The 25,538-nt window shown below is 44.5% G+C and overlaps 1 protein-coding gene across 1 annotated transcript in view; it reads left to right on the top strand.

The window, feature by feature from the left end:
• The first annotated feature begins 16,540 nt into the window (after window positions 1-16,540).
• The window catches only part of TRABD2A (TraB domain containing 2A), a 79,126-nt gene continuing 70,128 nt past the window's right edge, over window positions 16,541-25,538 (top strand). Inside the window, exons 1-2 of the mRNA XM_062600136.1 lie at window positions 16,541-16,645; window positions 24,785-25,345. Of these exons, the coding sequence (XP_062456120.1) occupies window positions 16,541-16,645; window positions 24,785-25,345 (666 nt within the window). The remainder of the gene's footprint in view (window positions 16,646-24,784; window positions 25,346-25,538) is intronic.

Below are 25,538 nucleotides of genomic sequence, written 5' to 3'. Positions count from 1 at the left end.
AGCAACAGCCACAATGCAGGCAACTGCACAGCCCCTCCATCCTAGCTGTGAATTCTGCTTTGCTTTCCATAGGCAACTGCTGCCGTGCTGAGCAAGTGTAAAATGAATAAATTTATTTGCAGTGGACGGCGTGGTTTCTTTCTTTTTTTTGCAACATCTGTGAATGATCAGCATCAGGATTCTGTCTGATTGCTGGATAGCTAACAAATCCAAGTTGAAACATCCATGCATCAGATATGCATCACTGCTGATCCATCTGCAAAACACATTAGATATCAGTTGATAGACTTGCATTTGATTGGGTTGGATAGCCAACCACTAGAAAAAGAGAAATTCCACAGCATCATTAGGGTCATTCTCTCCCCGCCTTCTTTTTAGATCTACATTTTCATTCCTCTGTTCATGTTTTTGCAGTTCTCTTACAGAACACAGTTACAGTGTTGAGTATGGATCAGAAAGTGAAAGCCCCACATTTAAAAAGGACAACACAACTGTATCTGTCATTACTATCACTAAGAATGCAAATTAAATATACTCTGAAATCTTTCAGAAGTGGTTTTAGTATCTTTGCAGAAATATTGTGCTTTTTGGGGCTTGTTTCTGTAGCAGACATTTGAAGAGATTCATATGTCTCCTCTTATCTTTCCTTTGGCTTTTAAATCACATTGATTCAAATCCAGTTTTGATATAAGAATTAGTTGTTTGAAGCTGAATTCAATGTTTTTTTGTCCTGTTGATCCCTAATCACATCTACAGTGATTACGTCTCCTGCATCCCAACTTCCTACAGCCCAGCTTCTTGGGTCATGTGCGTGTATAGGCATTACCACTTCCTTGAGAAATATTCTTGCTCTTCTGGCTGTTACTTTACTGCTTCTGAAAGTACAGACGTTCATGATGATGACTGAAAAGAATTTCACCGTTATTTTTTTGAATGTTAATTTGCAAAGCCTGACTCTTTGCTTCTGTGCACCTGTTATTCCAGCTGCTGTATCCCCTGTGCTGTAAAGTCAGCCTGGACATGGGGCTTATCTCTGCCCTTCTGCAGAATAGTGAAGGATTTTGCTATTGGTGTCTTGGTAACAAACCTCCTCAAAGCATGTGAGTGAACACGATAAAAACTGGCTTACACGTGGCACTGTGTTGCTTGCACATAGCCCTGGGAAGTGACATGAGCATGTTGCTGTAAGGTCTCCAGGCAGCTGTGACCATCCCAATGTGACACAGGGAACAGGCGATAAGTGAGAAGGTGACAGTTTCACACAGACATGTTGCTGACTGTAACTGCTGTTGATGTGCATTGTATGGAGAGCCGACTACCAAACCCCACTGTTGCCTCCGTGCCATCCCAGTCCTCAAGCTGATCTGAGTGCAAGGGGAAGGAAATGCAGCAGTATTGGCAGGGCTTGAAGACAGAGAGAGATGAAGGCTTGCTTTAAAGCCAAGCGAGACTTGGTGCCTATTAGAGCTGAGAGAAGGGAGCTGCCACACAGTTTAGAAACACAGCCGTCACCCCTTTGATGATATTACCCTCTGCAACCCATGGACAGCTTGTTAGTAGTTCAGCTTCCCTGCCTGGCTGTGCTGCCTGGGGAAGTGCTTTGTAGGCTCCCTTTGAATCCTGGCAGGAGCAGAGCAGTCATTCAGCAACTGGCTGGCTGAGGAAATGAATACCCTTTTCTGTAGGCATCCCCTGTGTGAGATCACAGATGGCTGCAAGGGAAGGGAACTCATCTCATCAAAGGCTATGGTTCAGGTAAATGCACATGAACTGTTTTATCATTTCACATTATCTAGAGGAAGAAAATTGCTTCACTAGACAGGCCTTTCTGCCTCAAGAAACAACAAGAAAACACAAACAGGGACAAGAACATAGAGCAATAAATTCCATGTGTGCTATTAGCAGAGATGTCAGAAGCAATCACAGAGAATGTGGACACTTGCTGTTTGGCAATGAAGTGTTTGCCCCTCCATACTCTCTGATCCATGGCACTGGATGGTGGCTGGGCCCAGCCTCACAGAGCAGAAGCAGCAATGAACAAGAGGATCTCTTCAGTCCAGGGTGATGTGGGTAAATGCTCCCCACTAGGCTCCAGGGAATGAAGTCTGCAAGTGTGGTGACAAATTGCAGTGAACCACCCTCACCACGGTGTTATGTTGGTAGCAGTGCTTACTCTTGAGCAGCTGAAGGTATAGAAGAACACTGACAATTGCCCACAGCTAACAACTAAGGAAAAGTGAGGCATTGTAAAGTTGAAATCACTCGCTGGGGGTCAGCTAGGTCTAAGACAGCTTCAGAGGTCAACACCACTTTGTGCATGGGGTGGCTTTGCAGTGCTGTCCTTGGAAACAAAGAGGTAAAACATTCCTGCATTTTATCCCAGAAAATCTCTGGGAGCTCATCCTTTTACTTCTTTCCTTCATGCCTGGGAACAGTTAGACTGGTGCCTGATAAAGGCAAGATTGCTGAAAGCATGGCCAACTCAGATCTAATAAATCACGTGTAAGCAGAAGAGGCACACAACTGAAAATGTCACTGTTCAACCAGCAGTAGTAACAGCCGGTTGCAATATGTTGAACTTCAAACACCAGTGGAGATTTGGGCAGTTTTGTTTCAGAGATAAGTAATTCTGGGGTACAAACAGAATGCAAAGCCAGCAAGAATGTTTCCCTTTCACGGTGTAAGGGAAACATGCTCCAGATGCTTGCACAGTCTCTCCGTAACAAACAGCAGTGCAATGAACTGGATGAATTTAAAATGATGCCTCCAATTGATGAAAAGACTAACTAATGATAAAACCTCCAGTAGCTGCCTAGGTGCTGACAATAAATAGAAGACTGTAATCAAGGCTTCAGAGATGGCTTTCTCTGTGCTTCTTTGGGGGGAACTTTTTGGATGCCAGACCCAGCAAACAGCCCTTGATGTTCAATGATTCATTCTCTAGATGTACTGATAGAAATAAGGACAGTTTTCCAGTGTCTGGCTGGGCTAAACTCTACTTGCTGCTTTGGGAATGTAACACTGGAAATCAGAAAGAGCAACATTACTGCCAAGGTAGTTTAGAGACTGCAGCTTGTGGAAGCCAGCTCTGGCTCTATAAGAGCTTTTGGCAGTTTATCCATTCCTGAGGAAGAACACAGCCACTGAGAAAAGCTGTGTAAAGCATCTAAAGACATGGCATTTCTGAAGTTGAATAAAAGGTGAATTTGGCCCCAGAGCACTTGTTACATGAGAATGCCGTTTGGAGGTGGCTTCTCCTTTCTGCTGGTATGGCACAGGCAGCACTGTTTTTTGGTGCCAATGTCCACCTAGCCTGTGCTTAACCAGTTGCATAGCAAGATTCTACCTGAGATCCTAAGTTCTCATTGCTGGTAGTTGCAGATTATCTTTAGTACAACTGTGCCCTAGGGTAGTAGAGGCTTCACAGTTAGAAGGGGTGAAAATATACACGTAGAGCAGCATAGCAATTTTGGCAGAAGGAAGGTAGTTGACTGAGTTAGCTGATGGCTGGGTTGACCATTGCTGACCATTGCAGCATGGATATTCACGGTCTCCTGTGGTTTCTGTGGCGACTGGCCTGTGCTACTCTCTCCTAAGTTACTAATGCTTGTGGAGGTGCTGCCGTGGATTTAGTGACTAGTATAACAGTTACTTCCTATTGATTTTGCTGTTAGCAAATGTCTGTTCCTCTGAGCATTGTAGAAATGCTGAAAGGACCTTGGAAGGCTCAATATCATGAGACAGAAAGTCTGTCTGGCTTAAATTTTACCAATTAAAAATCAAGCTTCTTGTGCAAGCCTCTGGGCTCCTTTGTGCACAGTGGACACAGAGAAGCAGTGCCAGAACACAATTTCTCTCAGCTGAAATTTCTTCCTGAAACTGGAAAGATTTCCTCTCAGTCCTCCTTGTCCTTGCTAAATGAAATAGGTGTTGCTAGCTCCAATGAAAATTGTGTGGACTCTAGTAGGCTCACCACCTTCTCCTCTTAGCCAGGGTTGGAGTCAAAGTACTGCTTAGATTAGGGCAGAGATTTTTATCACATAGGTAGGAAGGAAGTTTCAGGCAGGATCTTCGGAAGAAACAGGCCTAGTCTAATGTAGCTAAGAGTATATGTTCTCTGAAATGGTAAAGGTCTTTCTGCTCAGAAGTGAACCTCAGCTTCAAAGAGAGTGAAGGTACAGGCTGCAAGCAACTCTGCTCATCTGATTGGAGGAACATTCAACACACTCAGAAACCCATAATCCTTCCTATGAAGCAGTCATCACTGGGACCAGGAGGTGATGGACAGAGAGGAGCAGCATTCTCTCTACAAAGACTTGGAAAGCAGCAATTTTCTTCATTTTTTCTTCATTTCCTTTGGAAAAAGCATCAATAAGACTGAAAACATGCAGGAAAACACCTGCGTCGCACTACTCCAGTGCACAATATGCCATGAACAGCCAAGAAAGTGCAATTGCTGTTAGATTTCTGTAAAATGCAATTGCTCTTAGATTTCTAATCACACTGACCCATCTTCTTGTGGGGTAAAGGAGCAATATGGTTCTGGAAGTGATAATTAACTCACCCGATAAATACAGTCAGAACATTGAACCTAGCAGTGGAAATTTTCCATATAAAGAAATAAAATGTATTTAAATCAAACTAAATTAATGTAAATCTTTCCTTCCAAAAGGATTTACTCCTTTTTAATCTAAGCCAAACCAAAACAGCTTTCTCAGACTGAGCTGCCCTCATTTCTTTGTATAATCACTTTCAGAGGACATCTTAATGTAAGCTGAAGAAAGTCTGTTTGGGGGAAAGACATCAGTATTAAAATGTATGAGGCAGTAATTCAACAATGTTGATTTTAAATAGAGGCAAGATTTGCAAGTTGCAAGATTTGTCTTCTGTCAGACAGATGATACAATGGAGTAAAAGACAGGCAAAGATGTGGGTACACAGACTTTCCAGATAGTTAGCTGAGTAAGTATGGCTTGTTACTGGAATATAATATGAAATTACTGCAGAGAGTTCCTTCTATTCCTTACTATTGACCCTAGCAGGAACACTCTCTGTCTTGTTAGTATTTTGATGAGGTTATTATAGAAACAGCCAGTTACAGTGTAAATAGAGGGCAGTCTTGGATTCAATTCTAAATCTCCAAGGAAACATTCCTATTCCTCCTGATAGGTTCCCCACTGTCTGAGGGCAGCTTGTCTCCTCTAGGTTTGTGAGCTATCTACCATATGAAACCCTGGGTTCTGAACTCCTGGCTGTACTCTGATGAAGATCAAATAGTAACATTTGTGACAACGGTGGTTGCAACACATATACCACCCTCCTTGGCTGCAGCGTTTTACCTTGGAGGAGCTTTTCATCTTCACTCGTCGTAGCTCCATGACACTGGCCAGTAAACAACAGCATCAATCATAGCAGTAGTTCCAGCAGCAGCATAGTTGCCTCATTGTGGCACAGTGACACACAGACACAGACATACAGCCTGACCCCCGTGCATGTGGCAATGTGGAAATTTGCAGCCTGGCAAATCAGGTATCTCAGCTCAACCCCGCCTGGCTCAGTGTATGCATCCCTCTGTGCACCAAGGCTGTAAGCTCACATGGCTTTCAAGAAAACTTGGACACCTGTGTGCTGAGTTGGTGGCTTGCCTTCCTGAAGTTTTCAAAAAACATAGCCAGCAGGGTCATGATCAAATTTCATTCACAAGGAGTGATCTGGTGATTGGAGCGAGATGACAAAACTAAAAATCTGACCACATTGTTGTGACATATCAGGGCAATTCGCAAATACTCCTTCCCTCAGCTTTTCACTACCTACCACAAGATTCACCTTCAGAAGTCAGAGGAGGTGTGTGAGGACAGATGAGCAGGTTAAATTACTAAAACAAAATGCTCTGGCACTTCTGGAAATCAACATCTCTTCCAAGGTGTGGAGGCACCATCTCATTACTAACAAATAAGGGGCTAGCACATGTCCAATTTTTGCTTTGCTATTGCAAACTTCTTACAGCAGGCTAGGGAGAACGGGCCTTCCAAGGGCCACAGGTGTCAGGCAAGAAACTGACCTCCAAGCAGGTATTTGGGAGAGAGGAGAGTGCATTAAAACCTACAGAACTTGACACTTAGGGCAGGAAGTGACAATGTATAATTGTATCCAAGGGGAATGACAGGGAGAATTACAGGAGGCAGAGTGTAAATTATGCCATTTCCTCCCTTGGGGTATGGCCAGGGATTAACACCCTGCTTGCTTAGGAAAAACTTTGTGGTGTCTCCAACAGCTATGACGGCCCATGCTCTGCTATCTCACGCAAAACACTCAGAGAACACAGCAAGGAACTTTGAAGTGAGCGTCATGAGTCAACACAGGTCCAGGCTCCTCAGGGAAAACAAATAACCAGCCCTCCGGCATTTATGGACGGTCTCTTTGTAATTTATGGGGGCCTCCTGGCACACTTCGTGAGGAAGTGAAATCTCCTCCCTGCGTGTAGGGTTACAGTGTCTCTGCCTGTGGGCCATTTTTAGACTTGGTAGGAGCTTGCTCTGTGCCAGCACAGGAAGAGCTTGTCATAGTGAAATTGGACCTTGCTCTAGTCTCTCCTGCTGACCTATTAGCTGTGTGTGATGGGTGAGCTGAGAGAGCTTCCTTGCAGGCTCTTTAGCACAGGCTTGAGGTTGTTATCACTGAATTAGCCTGTGTTTTTCTAAATCATCACCTTAGTGATGAGTAGGGAGGATGCAGGGAGACATAATCACCTTTTGCCATGCTGACACACGTAGGATTCACCACAAAAAGCAGAGTGGTGGTGTCTTACCTGCTCACCTCTCTAAGGCACAAGTCTCACCCTTACTGGCCCTACCTGTCACCCCCACCAGATGTCTACCCTTTAGGTGATAGTGTAAAAGTGATTATACCCAATAGAAAGTTTGGCTAAACTGTGAAAAATACTATGATCGTAAGCATATATAAGGAAAGTAAAAGTTATTTTTAGTAAAATAACTGACCCTCCAGTATCCACCGTGGCTGGTTAGCCTGCAACTAAACCCTACCAGTGAGCTGTCCCTTCGGAGGGGCTCACATGGGCCAGCCTGGGACCAGCAATGATTTTGCTGTGTGTACAAGGCACCAAACCCAAATCCGTCAGCACTGCCATGCCTGAGTTGGCATGCTGGCAGCTATCCAAACAGGATGAAGGAGCAAGAGTTTGGGAGAAATAAGTCATTATTTGCAGAGGGTCTTGGGGAGTGCTAAGTGCAAAGAGGCAGCAAGTGTCTCCCTTGCCAACTCAGACTAGGACAGCAGTCATGTGGGTGATGCAAAAGCTAGTGTAGCAATGCTGGCGGGGATTCTGCTACAGTGCATTTGCCTGCATTCTTGATTACACAAATGGTTCCCTTTTGCAGGTGTATCTGGCTTTCAAGAGGCTCCACATTATAGGATAACAAATAAAAATGTTACTAAATTTTAATGAGTTATGCACAGCCAAATATTTGGAGAAACCTCATGCAGCCTCATCCTTCCCTCACTTCCCCATCTATTTGATCTGCTGACTTGAGAGTAACTCAGATATACTTTCTAAGCCTTGGTATTGAGCTGAAAACATCTTATTAAGTTATGAGACTGTTAGGAAATGTTATTTTCTTTGATGTCATCACTTCATGCTATCTTCAGAACAGAGTCTCTGTGTCATCGATAATAAAACATTTTCTGTCCATGTATGTGCTTCATTTGCATGAATATTACTCCATCTCATTGCTATACCTGTACAGAGACAGCCTGATATATTTTAGATGCTGATCATTTCTGCTTTATTGACAATGGAAAAGCCACAACCAAGAAGAGAGCAGAAGAAAGAAGCATTCTCTAGTGGGATTTAAAATGTTATCTGTAGCCTGTGGATGCTTTCCCTAATGTTCTTTACTCAGCTGTCTGGCATTTATGAATGAGTCATAGGACCAGGAAACTAGAGTCCAAAAAAGTATAATGTCTCACTTCATCCTTCCGGTAGAACTGTGCAAGATGACTGCCCATACTGCGACCAGTTTGCTTTATTTGAGGGTATGGCCCTCCTGCCCTCCCTGCAGACCTATGACAGCTGGCTCTCCTTCGGGACAAATGCTTGCTGCAGCCTGCACACTCTGTATATCTAGTCTATGCATTGCCCTTTTACTGGGCAATGATGGTCTATGGTCTATCATGTTGGCAGCTACTAAGCAGAAGGACCTAGGGCTAGATGGTCCATAATGTTTAGCAGAGATTGGGCTACCTACTGAGGCCTGAATCTTGCTAAAGTGGCCTGATTCTTACGTAGATGAATAGCAGGGCGAAGATCAATCTGGGAAAGCAGGATGCACACATCTATGATGTTACCTTCTGGTCAGAGTATCTTTATGGATCAGAAAAGGAGCAAATAATAAAAAGAACAACATATCCCCAAATCCTTATTTCTGCAGATGACTCTTGGCCTCAGAGAATGGAGACTGGAGCTAAGCGCTCTTAAAAATCTATGCCCTGTATCTCACCTAGATCTTATCTGTGCATGGGGATGCAATCCTGTGAAGTTTGAGTTAGGAATGTAACTCTGACCCTCTATGTGCAGTTTCATTAAAGCAGACAAGCCTGTGGGTCAGTGATAAAAGCCAACCCATCAATGGTTTGGGGAGAATATGGACTGTATTTGCCAGAAGTACTAGCTAGCTCAATTATTTCTCAGCTGTGGAGTAGAAGGAGCCTGGAAAATTTAGCAAAGTCCTGCTTTGAACATTGTTGCACTTTTGCAGTATCCAGTTAGGGAGCAGTTGTTCCTGGCTGAGATGAGTGCTAGATGAGGTCCTCAGATCTTTCTACTTCTGTTTTCTACAACAAGATTAGGCTTTTCCTTCCAGACTTTCACTAGGCAATGTGAAAACTTATGGCTCATCCTAGCAAATGAGTCTGGTGTTTTAAAAATGAGGCTTTTGTTTAAATTAGTTGCATGGAATCTTAGATAGGAGTCCTAGTCCTTCACTGCAAAGCAAAGAAAGACAGTGGAGCAGCTTTAGAGCACAGGCCCTGAGGCCAGTGAAGGGTTGGGACTGGCTTGCCAAAGCAGTGGACATGACTTGGTACCAGACCCTTCTCTCTCACACCATGGGGAGAGATTGTTGGGGATAACTAACTCCCCAGGAACTCCTCTTTTGAATGGTTTTACATGTATTTAGTGCTAAGCACAGAGGTCTGGCTCGTTCATCTTTCTTTGCTTGCTCTCTTCTTGTGTCTCTTTTTCTGCATGACACGGTGTTTGACTAGATCTCAGGCGTAAGGAAGAGATGTGGTTCAGTTTTGGTGCTACCCATGGCCTAAAGCATGCATTCAGGAGCCCTCCTGGTCTGTAGCTTGACTGTGCTCCAGATATTTTCATGTCCCCTGCAACTCTTTTACTGGAAGGATACCACAGCGGTAAGTAATGGCCAGCACAGAAGAGGTAACTGAGACTTTGTAACATATCTTTAGCACAGGATTTGGGGGTTAATCCTGTAATCGTTGAAATCCTGGAGGAATCGCTCAGTGAAGAGAGCACAAATCAGGTTCCAGGCTGGTTAAGAAACTTACACAGCATTCCCAGCAGAAATGGCCAACTTAGCTAGTGATATCTCTGATATAGAGATATAGACAGGACATTTTTTTCCACTCTTTAGGATTACCTGTTCTAGAAAACTAGGTGCAACAACCATAATTGAAGGGCAGCTATCAATTAAAAAAAAAAAAAAAAAAAGTTTTCAGGAAAAATGAGTTCAGCATTAAAAATTGCAAGAATTGTATGTCAAGACAGAGTTCTGCCAATTCTTGGAACAAGCAGCAAGCTCATTTATTGGCTTTTTTTTTTTTTTTTTTTTTTTTAATCCTGATGAGAAACTGCAGTCATTTGCCTCAATATTTAGAAAGGAGGAGGAAAATCCCCACTGGGCTGAAAGCAAAGCAAGTGCTGACTAAAAGAAAATTACCAATGAAAATAGAGATAGAACAGAAAATTAATTTCAGCTCTGCTGCCTTGATGTGCTATCATAAAAGCTTCTTCTTTTACATCGAGTCAAGTCAAGTGAAAGGCTCATATCTAACCACCTGGACTCCTGAGAGAGCTCAGGCCTAATCTCAACTTGTGTGAAATATTTTCAGCATGTTGTTTCTCTAATATTCCTGAGACCTTGTGCAGCATGTGAAGCAAAGTGTCTGTAAATTGTTGTAGAACTCAACTTTAAATTTCTTGGGGCAGGGATGGTCTTTTGCTTGCATGTCCACATAACAAAAAGCCCCGTAGAAGCCCCAGCACCTCACTGCAGTGCCAATAAATCACCACAAAAAGGTCATTTTCAGATTGATGATCCATTTCCAGAGACTGCCCAAGCCCAGACCTGAAACTGACACCGCTTCACCTGTTCTTAATTGAAAGAAGGATGGTACCTTCATACCTTCACTTTGAATGAAACTTAACGGTGACTTCAGTGGGAGTTAAGGGAGGTACACAGGCATTAAGAAAATATGGTTAACATGAACAAACACATTGCGTTTGTACGTACTTCTCAAAACTAAGTTCTAGATTATTTTGTGCATACCTGGAGATTCCTTGGTCCAGGTCATAAATGCCTGATTTGACCACTACTGCAGTGATAAAAATCCCAGCCTCACTGAAGTCGATATCAAAATTATGTTGTTTCACTTGTGCTGAAGTTTCACTCCCCGATGCATTCAGAGTGCCTGCTTCTGCCTTAGTAACTGCATGGCAATGTTTACCATGTATTTATCTCTTTTTACAAATAACCCACATTATACACTGCTGAGACTACATTTTGTAACAAGTTAGAGTGTTCCCTATAAAGTATCTTGAACTCTGACAGCTTTGCTTAAATTATTTAAGTGAATAAATCTTTCATCTTACAACTTTAACCTTAGCTGGAAAACCAGGAAAAAACAAGTCTTCTGGAAAAATCCCTCCCCTATTGATGGAAACTTTTCATTCTCACTGCCAAAAAATCAGGATACTTCCTTTTCCCCCACGGTGTCCTGAAAGATCATGCCAGTTTAGTGGATGAGCTGAATTCAATGCAGGGTCCACCTGATGTTTCTCTTTCCCATGCTCCTGTATCTCTCTTGGTGTGGAGAGAGATGCTAGAAAAGCAAGTTGGTTTGCTGTGTGCCTCTTTTCCAAGGCCCAAACAACTGTTTTTCCACCTCTGAAGCTGAGACCCAAGGGAGACGTGGCTACTGCTCCCAGACAGAGCTGTTTCAGGAGACCTGGACTTCCCCTCTGGTCCTGTTGAGCTGCACGGGACTACTGGCTCACTGGCTGTGCTGGGTGTGATTTCATGGCGCAGTCACGCCAAACAGAGAGCAGCACCAAAGCATCAGGCTGCAGGGTCCTTGGGAGGGGGACAAACAAATTGAGTCCTTTGGGAGGAGAAAAGCAGCAGATACCACTCCAGCTGCCACATTGCAAAGCTGTGGTCCATACCTGCTTCCCTAGCTGCAGTAGGGTGACGCTGTGACACGGCCCAGCCTTAAACATCTCAAGACACAGATACTTTCCAGCTGCATAAGATGTAATACTGTTTGCTGTGTTTAATAAAATAATGCATTAATCATACTTATTTTGATAAATCCTTATATTTCTAAAATCATGAATTAATAACTGAATAATTTGCTCAGTTTTTACTAGCTTGTTAACATCTTATTCTCAGCTTCTAAAAAGCCCTGTTTTTCAATCAGACTCTTTTGAAAAATATTTTCAGAGTGAGGGAAGGGGATTGCAAACTATCCTTCTTTTACTCTTCCCAGCCTGACCTCAGACGATCCTCTGCTTCGCCCCTAGAGCGCCAGGGCTGTATTTTCTCTTCACCCCCTTACAATGCCTAAGAGATTTATTTTTTTTAGCTTTCTCTCTCCATTCAAATTGAGATTACTATTATTAAGATGTGTTTAGAGAACAGAATTCCACTCTTTCCTCTTTATTTTTGCCTTCTGGCTGACTATGCTTGATAATTACATGTAACCACTTCACTTTGTAATATATTCCCCATATTTCCCTTCCAGCTGACCTAACACTTTCATACAGTAACATACTACAAAGTTCACTAACCCTTTTTATCTGGAGGTATAACTGGGGCTCTGTGTTTCTGAATCTCTGAAGTCCACATCAATCCTTCTAAGCAAACTTCCTTTCAAATGCAGATAAAATTGAGTACTTTTTCTCAACCCAATAAAGAAAGTGCCTTTGCTTCCTTTATTATCGTCTTTATGATATCAGTTTCATAATTTTAAATGGAAGAAAATCCTCATGTTTAACTTCTATGATATTTAAAATGTATGTTGAGTCCAAAACCAGGCTATTTGCATTTCACAGGGGGCAAATCATAACTGACCAGCCTGCTTACAGAGTTTTCAATATATTCTGTCAAAATCCTGTGCAAAACTCTTTGGTGACTGTTTTCACTCAGCACTCGCTGCGTTTGGCTGCACAAGGTGGCTTTCCTTCATGTTACCTGTTAACGTTAGGGAGCAAAGATGCAGGTTAGAGAGTTATGTCACACGTGCTTGCTCTGGTGCAGACATACTCATGCTATCTAAATCTGCCTCCACAGAAGTTTTAGGTCATATTGGGCAGTTGTCTCGGCAGTGACACCTGCTTCAGGAGACGTCCCCCTGCCTCCTCCCAGGCCTCTCTATACATCTCTGCTATTTTTCTGTAACATACAACTGCTCTACGTACATAAGTACATAAGCAAATGCTTAACTTCTAAACACTTGCTGAAGTCACATTGAAATCATTTTGCTAGGGATGGAGAAAAACAAACCCCAAGCTGTCAACAGAACTTTATTCATTAAAAATGCTGAGTTTATCTCATAGGTTCCTGTTAACAGCTCTAGGATGTGGCTTTCTACTGAAACGTTGCGGTGAAAGTATGAATTACTTTGATTGTCTTTATAGAGTATTCCTTTTGTCCTTCCTCTTTCCCTATTTTCCATCAGCGTTTTACCACAAAGAATGCCTTCCCCACCAGTTCAAAAATACAGCAAAGTAACATCTTAATCTGCATTGTCCCTATGCCTGAGAGTTGCATGTTTCAGAAAGTGTCATTATTGATTTTATTTTGAGACATTAGATCTAAAAGGAACTAAAAATGTTCACACAGAAGGTACCTAATTGATTTGGCAGCACATCTCTGCACCACAAAAGATGTATTCTTATTCTTTACAGTTTGATCTAGGTAGTGTATGAATGCTATCTGACTTCCAAGCCAAAAATTCATACAACCAAATAAGGGGCTTACTGTGTCCCACAGCAGAAAAATATTGTTACTGTGCTTAGTACCTCACTGCTAAGAGTGCTGTTTGGTTGGAAAGGCTGTGACTAGTAAGCAAACTTGCTGTTTGAACCCCTCCTTTTCACATAGGGGATTTTCTGAGAAGATGGTGAAGATGTCACATCCTTAGTTCTTGCTCCAGTAAGCATAGGAATATCTGTCGTGCTGGCAAATGGCAGGTCATCTTCTCATCTTTTCCCCTGCTGGAGAGGAAAAAAAAAAAAGAGACAGAGAGAGAGAGAGCATTAAAATAGAAATCGTAACTACTCTGTATTGGACATACTTCATATTCTTTGTCAGATAATGTTTTTTGTTCTAAATAGTTAGCAGGACCAAATGAGAGAAGATGCATTTTATGTGTTCTTAGTCTCATTCTTCTCATCAAATCCATAGGATTTAGAAATTTAGCTCAGCACATAAGGAAAGCAAGACAGTGAAGGTTGGTCTCAGCCACCTTCTTCTGAAGGCAGTTAGTTTGTTCTACACAACTAAGCTTTCCTAGCAAAAGTGGAAAATGGCACCTTTGCTCTCCTTGAGTTGCTAGGAAATTTACCATTGACTCTGAACATGAATTTAACCCTAGAGATAGAGGTTTGCCTCTCTGAGGTTGAAAAAACTGAAAATAAAATGAGAATAGGGTAAAGCTAAAGAAATAATGTCTGCCTGAGTCTGCAAAGAGCTAAAACAACTGGTCTGCAGTTTGTCCATTGCTGTGCACAGGGCATTTTCCACAGACATTACTTCAGAGGGGATATCTAACACTGTAAACCCCTTATAGCAGTTTTCCATGCTCATTTTTGTCCACATGCAAATGAGAGTATCTAGTTCAGGGTGAAATAATGTCAGGTTTACTGGTTATTAAAAAAATAAAATAATAATTAAAAAATATAAAAATATTTTGAAAAATAAGAAGTAAGAATAAAATAAAAATATATAAAAATAAAAATAGCAGAAGCATTTGCTTGCATCCTAAGAAGGTATTGAGCCTGATAATGACCACTAAGGTTGAAAAGGTAAAAAATTTTACTATTGAACCCAGAGCAAAGATGAAGAAATGCATTGTGGAGAAAGATCTGCATTAAGAGAAACATCCTATTTCATTATTTCAGCCAGCACACTCTGGTTTATAGAGTGGCATAATGTTTTCCCCTGCATGTGACCTCTCTTGTCTTTCTATTTATGCCTGCCAAATATTCTGGCTTTTTCTCTTTTGGGAGATTTTTAATTAAACAAACAAGATGCTGCAGGAGGGAACATACCATACGATTGCTTCACACCTCATAGTGGGTAACTGAGAGAGTTAGTGTTCAGGCTTTAAAAGTTTTCTTACTTCATTAGCTTAAGCCCTAAAAGTGCTAATAGTTTTGCTATATGTGAACTAAAAGTGCCATATTAAAACTATCAGGAGGTTTCTATTACAAAATATTTTGAGAGTCATGAGGGTTCACTCACTTTAATTCACACTTTACAAAAAACTGGCACACATTCCCTGCTTTGTTCATTATTTTTAAGAGTGAGGTTAATAATAATATGCACTTTTTGAGGCTTTAAATACTTTGAACCAGTCTCTTCAGAAAACACGGCCAAAAGTTAGAGCTAAGGAAGCAATGCACTCTTCAGTGCACTTTTTATCTTTAATGTGCCACACTGCTTGTGCAAAGCACACCAGGCACAAAATTCCAGTATGTAATAACCTAGATCACAAAACGGCACAGGCATCTGGAAACAAGAAGACAAACACAAGTTAGAAGTAATAGCTCCCTTGTGCTGGGCTCAATGAGGAAGTGATAAGCCATGAAAGGACTTTGGGAAGAATTACAATGTCCAGTTTCACACGGCCTTCAGGAGAACTGCAGCTCCAGGCCGGCTCACTGGAACTTGGGATGTGCCGAGCAGCAACAGCAAGGTTGTTAAATACAAGCTGTCTGACGTACGATCCCTCCGAAAGTTCCTTGACCATCTCTTCTAATCGCTAGCAGGATTGATGCACCTGCCACCACAAACCTTCCCTTGCTGTTTCATGCAGTGACTTCAGCGATGGCCAACACACAGCTCCATCCTTGCACGTGCTGCTGTCAGGTGGCCAGCTGCATCCTCGAGAAGTTTCCCACTACCACCACAGCCTTCAGGCCCATGGGAAAGGGTGAAGCCGTGCTGGCCCACCTGAGCTCTGGGATGTGCCATCCCAGGTGCTGCGGTGGCAGCAGATGTCCCTCCCCAGGGCTCAGCCACGTGAGCTCCAGCACCACCACCATCTCTGGGCTAGCCCTGTGGAGATACCCGGGATGCATGTACAGGCTGGCCAGCTCCAGGCAGGGCAGGCGGCACTGACCTCCTGGAGTGGCCGTGGGCCTAAATGAGGCTGGACATGCCTTTGCTTGCTCCAGACCAGAGTCCAGGGGGATAATCCCAGCAGCATCCAAGACATACATGCACATGCACACATGCTCCCTAGGGCCTGCTGCTCTGCAAGAGATGTGCTTCCGCAGCCCCCAAAACACATGCTGCAGCCAATCTCTGCCTCCCCAGCAGGCAGGGGGCAGGTGGGATGGAGCAGGCAGGATAGGGAAGAGGATGGCAAGGAGCCTGCAAGATGGGACGAGGGATGGCAGGATGGGGCAAGCAGGATGGGGCGGATGAATGGAGCTGGCAGAATGAGGCAGGGGCAGGTAGGATGGGGCAGGCAGGAAGGATGGTGCAGGAGAGGGGGCAGGGCTGGCCGCCGGGTTGGGGCGCTGCTTGCCTGTAGGCTCGGGGTGGGGGGACGAGCCGAGGCCAGGAGGGCGCAGCTGCCCGCCTCCCACCGGCACCGGGCCCGGCACCGGGCCAGCGGCACCCGCCGCCGTGTGCCTCCAGCCGGGCTGGCAGCGGGACGCGGGGAGGCCGGAGGGGACACCCGCCCCATCGCCCGCCCCCGGTGCGGAGGGGTCCGCGCCCTCTCCCCCACCGCCCGGCACAGGACCCTTTAAGAGGAGGGGGCAGCGGCTGGAGGGCTTGGCCAGGGGACGGGTCCGCTCCTGCGAGGAACCCGGGATTGCGTCTTCGGGCAAGGAAAAGGGGGGGGGGGGAGAAAAAAAAAGAAAAAAGGGGAGGAAAAAAGGAGAGGAGAGAAGGATTTAAAAAAAGGGTGGGGGGAAGGAAAAGGGGGGGGGGGAGAAAAAAATAAAAGCGGCCAGCCCCAAGTTCTGCCAGCTTCGGGACGCGCAGGGATGGTGCACCCCGGCTGGGTTTGCTTGCTGCAGAGCTCCCTCCTGCTGCTGGCCAGAGCGCGGCAGAGCCGCGGCCCCGCGGGCGCCTGCCCGCTCCGCGGCAAGGTAAGCGCCCGCGCAGCCGGGGCCGGGCGGGAGTCCGCGGGGGTCTCTTATCCCCGGGCAGGGGGGGGAGGAGAAGGTGCCTTGAGCGCAGCGCAAAGCTCCGCGGTGGCGGGCGCAGGTCGGGAGCTGCCACGGCGCAGCCCCGACCCGCCCCTGGCGGCCTGAGGAAACGGGCATTTAAATCCCGCGTTTTGCTCACCTGGGATGCCTGTGGCAGGAGGGAACAGCTGAGGAGACAAAGGTGGGGACAGTGGTTTTGCAGGAGATTTTTGTGTCAGGTGGAAGTACCGTCCCAGGGCTTCAGCGGGTGTTAATGGAAAAGTTGCAATGGAGACGAGCCCATCACAACTTTTGCACCTCAGCCCGCTCTAATAATTTGCTTTCTCCCCTTCTGGAGGCCTGATATCCTGACAGCAGAGAGGAAGATCCTGGGAACAACCCCAGCAGAACGTTTCACTGGAGTGCATGCTGTGCCAGAATAGCTGCATCGCTTAGAGCAGCGCAGGCTTTCACAAGGGGGCTTGATTGCCCTCTTCCCTCCCCAGGGATAGGTTGTTGGCTTTTGCATAACCCTGAGCGTGCTGAAAGAGGCTCGAACCAGCACGGGTGGTGGTGCTGGAGCTCACGTGGCTGAGCCCTGGGGAGGGACATCTGCTGCCACCGCAGCACCTGGGATGGCACATCCCAGAGCTCAGCTGGGCCAGCACGGCTTCACCCTTTCCCATGGGCCTGAAGGCTGTGGTGGTAGTGGGAAACTTCTCGAGGATGCAGCTGGCCACCTGACAGCAGCACGTGCAAGGACGGAGCTGTATGTTGGCCATCGCTGAAGTCACTGTGAACCAGAAATATTGTCATAAGGTGTGTTAAGCTTTAAGTTCATCAGCTTTGTTGTAGTTATGAGGAGAGTGCAGGTTGACCTGGCCCAGGTGGCAAGCAGGTGCAGCTGAGGACTCTTGGCTGCAAGTCAGAGGTGGTATTCTGGTGGTATTCTGGCTGATGTGAGACCTATGAAGAAGGTGTGATTTACTAAGTTAATGTGAACAAGCAGTTCTCCTAGAGATAAGTATACTTGAACTTATTTCGTGTTAGAGAAATAGATGGTTCCTGATTGTCATCTGCTTGGACTTGGAGCCACCCTGACCAGATGCACTATGTACACAAGATAGTCCTGGGATGTGTCGTCCCACTTGTGCTCAGCTCCTGCCCCAGACAGGGTTAGGTCTCCTAGTACATCTGTTAAGGGTGCACTAGGGAGGTGCCACATCCAGATCACAGTCTAGAGGAGCAGCAAGAAAGCTTTATAGCTCTGAAGAAGGCTAAGGATGTTCTGTGATCTCTCTTCCCTGTCTTCCCTGCATGCACTCCAACGTGTTGCCCATCTCTCTGGTAGAGTCCTGGTGCCTCCAGCTGTGCTTCAACCCACAGATTTAGGGCACTACCAGCTATACCCTATGTCAAGCTACATGTGACTCACTGGAGGTGTCCATTCAAGCTTGCGTTAGATGAGCTTGGGTTAGATGGCACTCAATCCCTACATCAAGGAGGGTGTCTTGCAATCTGCTTTTGTCTGGAACCAGTATGTCAATGGGCTTTGTAGGTGACCAACCCTGGCATTGATACAGGGCAGGTCAAGCCTCTTGTGCCTTCTTCCTCTTTAGGGCATGAAGTCATGGGCTGGTGTGCATCTACAAAGAGTTAAAGGGAATGAGAAAGAGGAAGGGGAAAGCCCCTGCGAGCCTATGCAGAAGTGGTATTGGGGAAACATCAATTCTCTGGCGTGGTGGAACAGGAGCAGGACATCCAGGGAGTTTTCCTCAGGAGTCAAAGTGACTGACTGGATATGTGCCAGTTAGCAGCAAAACTGGAGGTGAAATGTGTTAATGGTATCTCATTATCTGGTGATTACTCTGCCATTAAAATGTAAGACCACCCGTAGTTTTGGTATTGCCAGGTTGTTTCCTAGGGTCATTAGGGCAGTGGTGGCAACCATACTGTCCTAGAAATGACATGTGCCTGTCTGCAAATGTGTTGTGTGTAAGGGCAACATCCTTGTGAAATGCTGCATTAACATTTAGTCCATCCTCTTGAAAACAATACCAATCTTTGTGCCTGCATCTTCAGGAAAGGCTTGTTTATTTATTTGTTTATATCTTCACCTCTTACAGGAACTTCTGTGCATTTTCTTACCTCTCTGCCTTTCTTCTTCCTGGCTCCTTTAAAAGTTCAGTCCTGAAAGAAATATGTAAATTCAGTGCCTCAAAGTGATGAATTGCTATTTTAATGAATGAGTACACAGTATTTCTTTGTAGGGCTTTTTCATCATGACACCATATTATAGTTAAAAATAATATGCCCCATCAGTTTGTTTTGGGAAATAGACTGGTAAAAGAAAAGCTTTGAAAATAGTTCATCTAAAATAAAGGATGCTGGGATCCTTTGGGTCATATCCCACTTACTAAGTAATATGTCCTAGTGGTGTTTTCTTTCTTCTTCTTCTTCTTTTTTCTTCTTCTTCTTTTTTCTTCTTCTTCTTTTTTCTTCTTCTTCTTTTTTCTTCTTCTTCTTTTTTCTTCTTCTTCTTTTTTCTTCTTCTTCTTTTTTCTTCTTCTTCTTTTTTCTTCTTCTTCTTTTTTCTTCTTCTTCTTTTTTCTTCTTCTTCTTTTTTCTTCTTCTTCTTTTTTCTTCTTCTTCTTTTTTCTTCTTCTTCTTTTTTCTTCTTCTTCTTTTTTCTTCTTCTTCTTTTTTCTTCTTCTTCTTTTTTCTTCTTCTTCTTTTTTCTTCTTCTTCTTTTTTCTTCTTCTTCTTTTTTCTTCTTCTTCTTTTTTCTTCTTCTTCTTTTTTCTTCTTCTTCTTTTTTCTTCTTCTTCTTTTTTCTTCTTCTTCTTTTTTCTTCTTCTTCTTTTTTCTTCTTCTTCTTTTTTCTTCTTCTTCTTTTTTCTTCTTCTTCTTTTTTCTTGTAAACATTGGAATATATTGAAAAATATAAAGCCAGAATCCAAGGATTAACGGTAGATATGCTTGAGATTATAACTTGTTAATAATTTATGGTGCATTGTTCATGATAAGAGGCTAATTAATTTCAACAGCTATCTTTCCCCATGTATTTAGTTTAGTAGAGCAAGCAATCTGTCTGCTGTCAGTCCTTGGCTTTTTAGTTAAAAATCTGATTCTTATTTTTCACTGTTGGTAAGTGGAGACTGAATTTGTGTTCTTTTAATAGCTGTAGCCAATGCAGTGTTTATCCCCAGACAAGCTCTGCTTACAGTCTTAAATTGAGTTTAGGAGTGCATCAGTAACATAAGTGGGCAAAAGCTCAAAAGAATGACTATTAAAAACGTGCTTAACATTTCTGTGTACATTACTGTAGGTGCGTGGGCCACTTTGTGGTAAGTAAAGGCACAGTCTTTGCCTCAAAAAGGCATAAATGAGCATGACAAGATAAGACATTAGGACAGATAAGAGTGAGAAAGCCATATAGGGAGTTAGGGCTGCCTGGGTGAGATATTGCGTGCCACATGCTCAGACTTCCGTAGCAGGAAAAAAAAAGAGAGAATATTGGTGTGGACTAAGAAAGAGAGAGCATAATCCTGGACTGAGATTTGGAAGACCCAGCTCTGATATTGAGAGGTGAAGTAAGGGGTCCTGGAGGAAGCTGAAGCCCAAGGCACCCTTATAGCGAGTCACATCCTTTTGTCCTGAAAAAATTATAGCTTGCATAGATAAGACAGAGAAAAGATGGACAGAAGCAGAAGTGATGTGACTTGCTTCATCACATGGGAAGGATGGATTCACATCTCTGGAGTTCACATCCAGTTGCTCAGTCTTTGGACAGCAGCAGATCTTCCCCTCTGAGCAAGCCCTCCTTCCTATGTCCCTGAAACCACCTCCCCATGAATTTTTATTTATCTATTTTTTAACTTCCCTTTACTGTGTTGCTCCTTTTCTGGATGCTGAGTGCTACCACTGGAAGAATTCTGTATTTTTCCCAGTTTTTGTTGTATTATGTATTTTCTGGATGTTTTCAGTGATTTTATTTACCTTAGTCAATGCATCATTTGGGACATTTTGAAATAGCTTCTCAGGAGAAAGATGACAGTTTCTCCAATCCTGTTTGGCATTAATCTTCCAGCTGAATCATTGCTGGCACCTGAAATGCCTCATGCTGTCTGACAAACGCAGTAGTATTTATGTATTTGAAGACTACAGGCTGTATCTCATAGGGTGCTATAAACACTGCTGGAAAAGCAAGCTGTTGGGGCTAGCAATGTCTACTTAAAATGAACCAAATCTAGGAGTTGTTTTTGGCATCTTAAAGAAGAAACCTATTGGGAAGGAAAAATATACATACCCCTGGGTCAGAACATTTGTCGTGCTGAAGCAGGTGGAAGGAAAGCAGGTGGTCATGGGTTTCACCTGGGGAGACATGAATGGGGTTTCAGGTGGAGACCCTGAAGCAGGGTGCAGCACAGCTTCAAGTCTATGATGCAGCAGCAAAATCGGAGACTTGAGTTCCTCCATCCTCACGCTGCCTCCCCAGCCCTTCCTCCAGTAAGCCCTTCCTCCTTAGGCTTTACTGTAATGACTGATGCACTGAGCATCCGGCCATATGTTACAGAGTGGAGACAGCGGTATGCATAGCAACCCATACATGAATCTGACCTTTTCCTGTTACGCTTCTGGGCAAATCAGCCACAAGTAAGTGAAATTCCTGGAGCTGCACTGCCCGACTCTCACCTAAGCTTCCGAGACATCACTGTAGCTATAATTTATGCTGCTTTCTAAACCCTTTCTGATGTAAGACCTGCATAGAAGGATCCTACTGCAAAGGGAAATTGGGTTCTAGCACCTTTATCTACTGCATGCTCTCAGTGAAATAAGGTGAGAGAAAGGGGCTGCCAGTCCCAGTATATAATGCAATGATGAACAAGCTGTGCCACTGCCTCTGTGCTGTCTCACAGCCACCTTGCGCATTGTTTAAGAGCTTCCCTTTTACAGCCTTGGGGAGAGATACACTCTTGGTTTTCCCTCTCTGAAGCTGGAAGGAAATATGCCCAAGCTTCAAGAAATGCATGAGGACTCAGGAGCGCAAGTAGGTGCCATGGGAACATACAGATCATCAGGGAAATGCGGCCAGGCTACTGACTGCAGCCACTTGGGTGGAAGTACCTGCAGGAATGCCCCGTTGCACCTCCTCATAGGGTCTTGATCTCTTTGAGGAGCTTGAGGACTTTGAGAAGTTTTGCTGGGCCTCAGCTTCTTCTACTTGCCATATTTTAAGCCCTCTGAAAGAAGACTCTTACTTTCTGCTTGATGGCCTGTGTGGCCTGTCAGCTGTGCTGCTCACAGCTAAGCGGTATAGCTGTGCTTTCAGTATCTAATTGCAAAAGCCAGGGGGATTTGCAGAGGAAAATACAAAAGCTTGATGCCAAACACCCTTCTAGCTAAGCTGTGTACGGTGGTCCGGAACAGCACTGACGCTGCATGCAACAGCTGTATAAAACCTGATACTATCCCCTTGGGCTTGCGCCTTCTGGCAGGGTTTATTCAGGAGCTGAACTGAGCTGGCTGGTGGTGACTTGTTCCTTGAGATTCCTTTCCATCACGACTCTGCTCGTGCACCGTCTGTCACATACACGATCAGACTTGTGTGAGGCGAAGGAGTGCTGACCTCCCAACCTGTCCCAGGTGGCTCTTCTGTCTTTTTGTTTACTTGCAGATAGAAAGTAGCTCTGCTGGTCATTCCTCTTTGCTGGCTGCCATCTATCTCCAGTTGATTTCTCACTACAGTGAAATTTTCTCCCATTTTTTCCCTCTGGAATATTGATTGCATTGGTCATCTGCAAAATGCTGGTGAATCAAAGCCTTTGCTTCTTAAAGAAACTTAATTAACTTGATAATTGCACTAAAGTTAATGAGTGCATGTCTTCAAATGTGTTCACTTATTTAGGCAGCGAAGTATGATTGATTTGCCTAAATTTAGGAACTTGATATTTTCCTGTTTTTCTTTCCTTAAAAAAAAAAAAAAAAAAAAAAAAAAAAGACTTAGAAATTTTGAAGTGGTAGGGAAGCTGCACCAAGCTCTTCTGGAAAATATGTATTATACAGGGGGAATGTATTCTTGGGTTTTTCATGAAGGCAGAGATTGTATGGAAGTTGAGGGATGAGTTCTGCGGCATCTCCCTTTCAGCAGGGAGTTTGTTCTGAGCTCACATGCTCAGCTTTTACATCTAACCCAAAGCCCTGCCTGATATCCCTCTTGTTTTCCTTTGCATATTAACTTTCCACTGTTCTTTTGGGGTCTATGTCAAATCCATACCCATTTGTCCACCCTGTATCTTCTCTACCTTTCGCTTTGTGGTCTTTACCTTTCACTTCGCCCAGAGGACTTTGTAGTAGTTTCAGCTCCTATAGAGAGTGAACTGTATAGATGGTGCTTATTCAGCCTTACAAACATTTTCACAGTCTGTCATTCTGATGTGTGCACCAGGACTGTCCTGTAGGATACAGAGATGCAGCAAAGTCTTTGCAAGACAGATATTTAACAAAGCTCAGATCTGTATCTGTCAGATCTTTGACATACCACAGAAATGTCTAAAGACTCTATGGGATTTACTTGGCTTGTGAGTCCGTGCCACTAAGCAGGACTGGCAGTAGTGTTTTCCTGAAGTACTGCCTGATCTGTGGCCTAGGTTAGACGTAGACTGCTCCTGGAGAAAGCTGTCTAGGATGAGCCATCGCAGAGCAATCTTTAAGATTAACCTTTCTAACCCCAGTTCTTTATTATCAGAAATTTACAGGCAATGTGTTTCCAATAAATTCCTCCAAGCAGCCTGTTCTGCATTTGGCAGTCAAGCAGGCATCTTAGATCAGCACACATGCACACTTAGCCTCAGAGCTGAGGTTAGAGTTATCTGCTGGCTAAAGCCTGGCCAGATGTTTGAGTGTATCTGGAAGCCTCTCCCGTCTACGCAGACAGGATGTGCAAATGACTTAGACATATAGAGGCTACTTCTTCCTGTCTGTGCAGACAGATAGAAATTGCTTGTGTCCATCACTGTTGTAAGGACCACTGCACAGCAGCGCAGTGCTGATGGTGATGTGGGTCATGCTGCTGGTGATGACTGACCTGTTTCTACAGAGCTAGCAGGGTCAGTTCTGCGTCATCTACTCTTCTGTCCTGGTAGATTGCCTAGGGTTTGGTGCAGTCCTTCATTTTGGTGTTTATGAAGACACTGTGAGGCACATACAGCAGCAAAATAAACATATGAAGTCTCACTCTAGCTTCCTGGTAGTTGTGCTTATTGAGGAGCTCTTAAAAGTTGATTTTAAGGAAGAGGTTAGTGGGGTTTTTTTCCTTCTTTGTTTAAAAGAGATTGTCCTGAAACCATAGGCTGTTTGGCCAAGAGTTTCTTCTCTTATTTTCCAAGGTATTGCATGTGCTTCTCATTCTTTAGAAAAATCAGATTTTTGACTGCATATCTATCTGCCATGTGCCACATGCTTGTAAGACAGTGCTCCTATCTGGTTCAGCAGGTCTGCCTGCTAGCTATATTTTGTGTTACTGGTCCATTTAATGTTTTGTTCAAAGTGGGAAGTTCTCCAGAAATGCTGTGGCACCCACTAAGTAAGTGTCAAGGCAGTTTCCTTCATGAAAGGCGCCTTGTTGTGCTGAAGTGAGACGTGTCAATGTGAAGGTGATTGAAACCCTGCTGTCCTGCTCTGCTTCAGCAAACTAATGCCAGCTTTTGACTTATTACAAGGTGGAAACTGGATAAGTGCCTTGCCTGCAGCTTGTCCCACTTGGACTGTGCCCTGTTGCTGGTGTTGGCAGATATCTGGTTCTAAGAAGAGGCAGCATGGCTGTTGAGAAGGCCCAGTGTTACCTCTCAGGAGGAGAAAGCCAGGGTCATGCCTCTTATATTTTTAATTAATGAAAACTGAATTTTGACCTCAAAGGATGCTCCAAGAATACCCTCTGTCTGTGTGAGCAAAGCTTCTGTAGGAAAAGTCAGTGCTGGCAGTCAGTGCTGCAGAGCCAAGTGACTCGCTTGCTTAGTGCTGTGTTTGCCACTCAACCACAGCAGCACAAGAATCAAGGGAATGTCAGTATTTATTTTGCTGTGTCTCTCTCTCCCCCAGCAACGCGAGCTCAACTCCTTCCTGTGGACTATCAAGAGAGATCCCCCATCTTACTTTTTCGGCACTATCCATGTCCCATACACTCGTGTATGGGATTTTATCCCTGAAAACTCCAAGAAGGCCTTCCAGCAGAGCCACATCGTGTACTTTGAGCTGGACCTGACCGACCCCTACACCATCTCTGCACTTACCAGCTGCCAGCTCCTGCCCCAGGGTGAGAACCTCCAGGATGTGCTGCCCCGTGACATCTACCGCCGGCTCAAGCGGCACCTGGAGTATGTCAAGCTCATGATGCCATCATGGATGACCCCAGATCAGCGGGGCAAAGGGCTGTATGCAGACTACCTCTTCAATGCCATCGCTGGCAACTGGGAGCGGAAGAGGCCCGTGTGGGTGATGTTGATGGTGAACTCTCTGACTGAGGTGGACATCAAGTCTCGAGGCGTGCCTGTCTTGGACCTGTACTTGGCACAGGAAGCAGAGCGGCTGAGGAAGCAAACGGGTGCTGTGGAGAAAGTGGAGGAGCAATGCCACCCGCTGAATGGTCTGAACTTCTCTCAGGTAAGACAGACTTCTCCAAGATGGCACAGGGTGCCAGAATGGCTGCTGGCTGCTTGAGTGTGTATCCTGACAGGAGGAGCACAAGGTTGGAGCATGGGATAAGCGCTTTTGATTTGTGGTGCTGAGAGACAGTGGTGGCTGTACTCATTCATGTTTGCTCTCCATGGCCCATACCCCTCCCTGTGCCCTTTGG

The sequence above is a fragment of the Rhea pennata genome, chromosome Z (genome assembly GCF_028389875.1).
Source record: "Rhea pennata isolate bPtePen1 chromosome Z, bPtePen1.pri, whole genome shotgun sequence".
Taxonomy (NCBI): domain Eukaryota; kingdom Metazoa; phylum Chordata; class Aves; order Rheiformes; family Rheidae; genus Rhea; species Rhea pennata.
The sequence above is the reverse complement of the archived record's forward strand: the minus strand, read 5'-3'. Positions and strand labels throughout refer to the sequence as shown.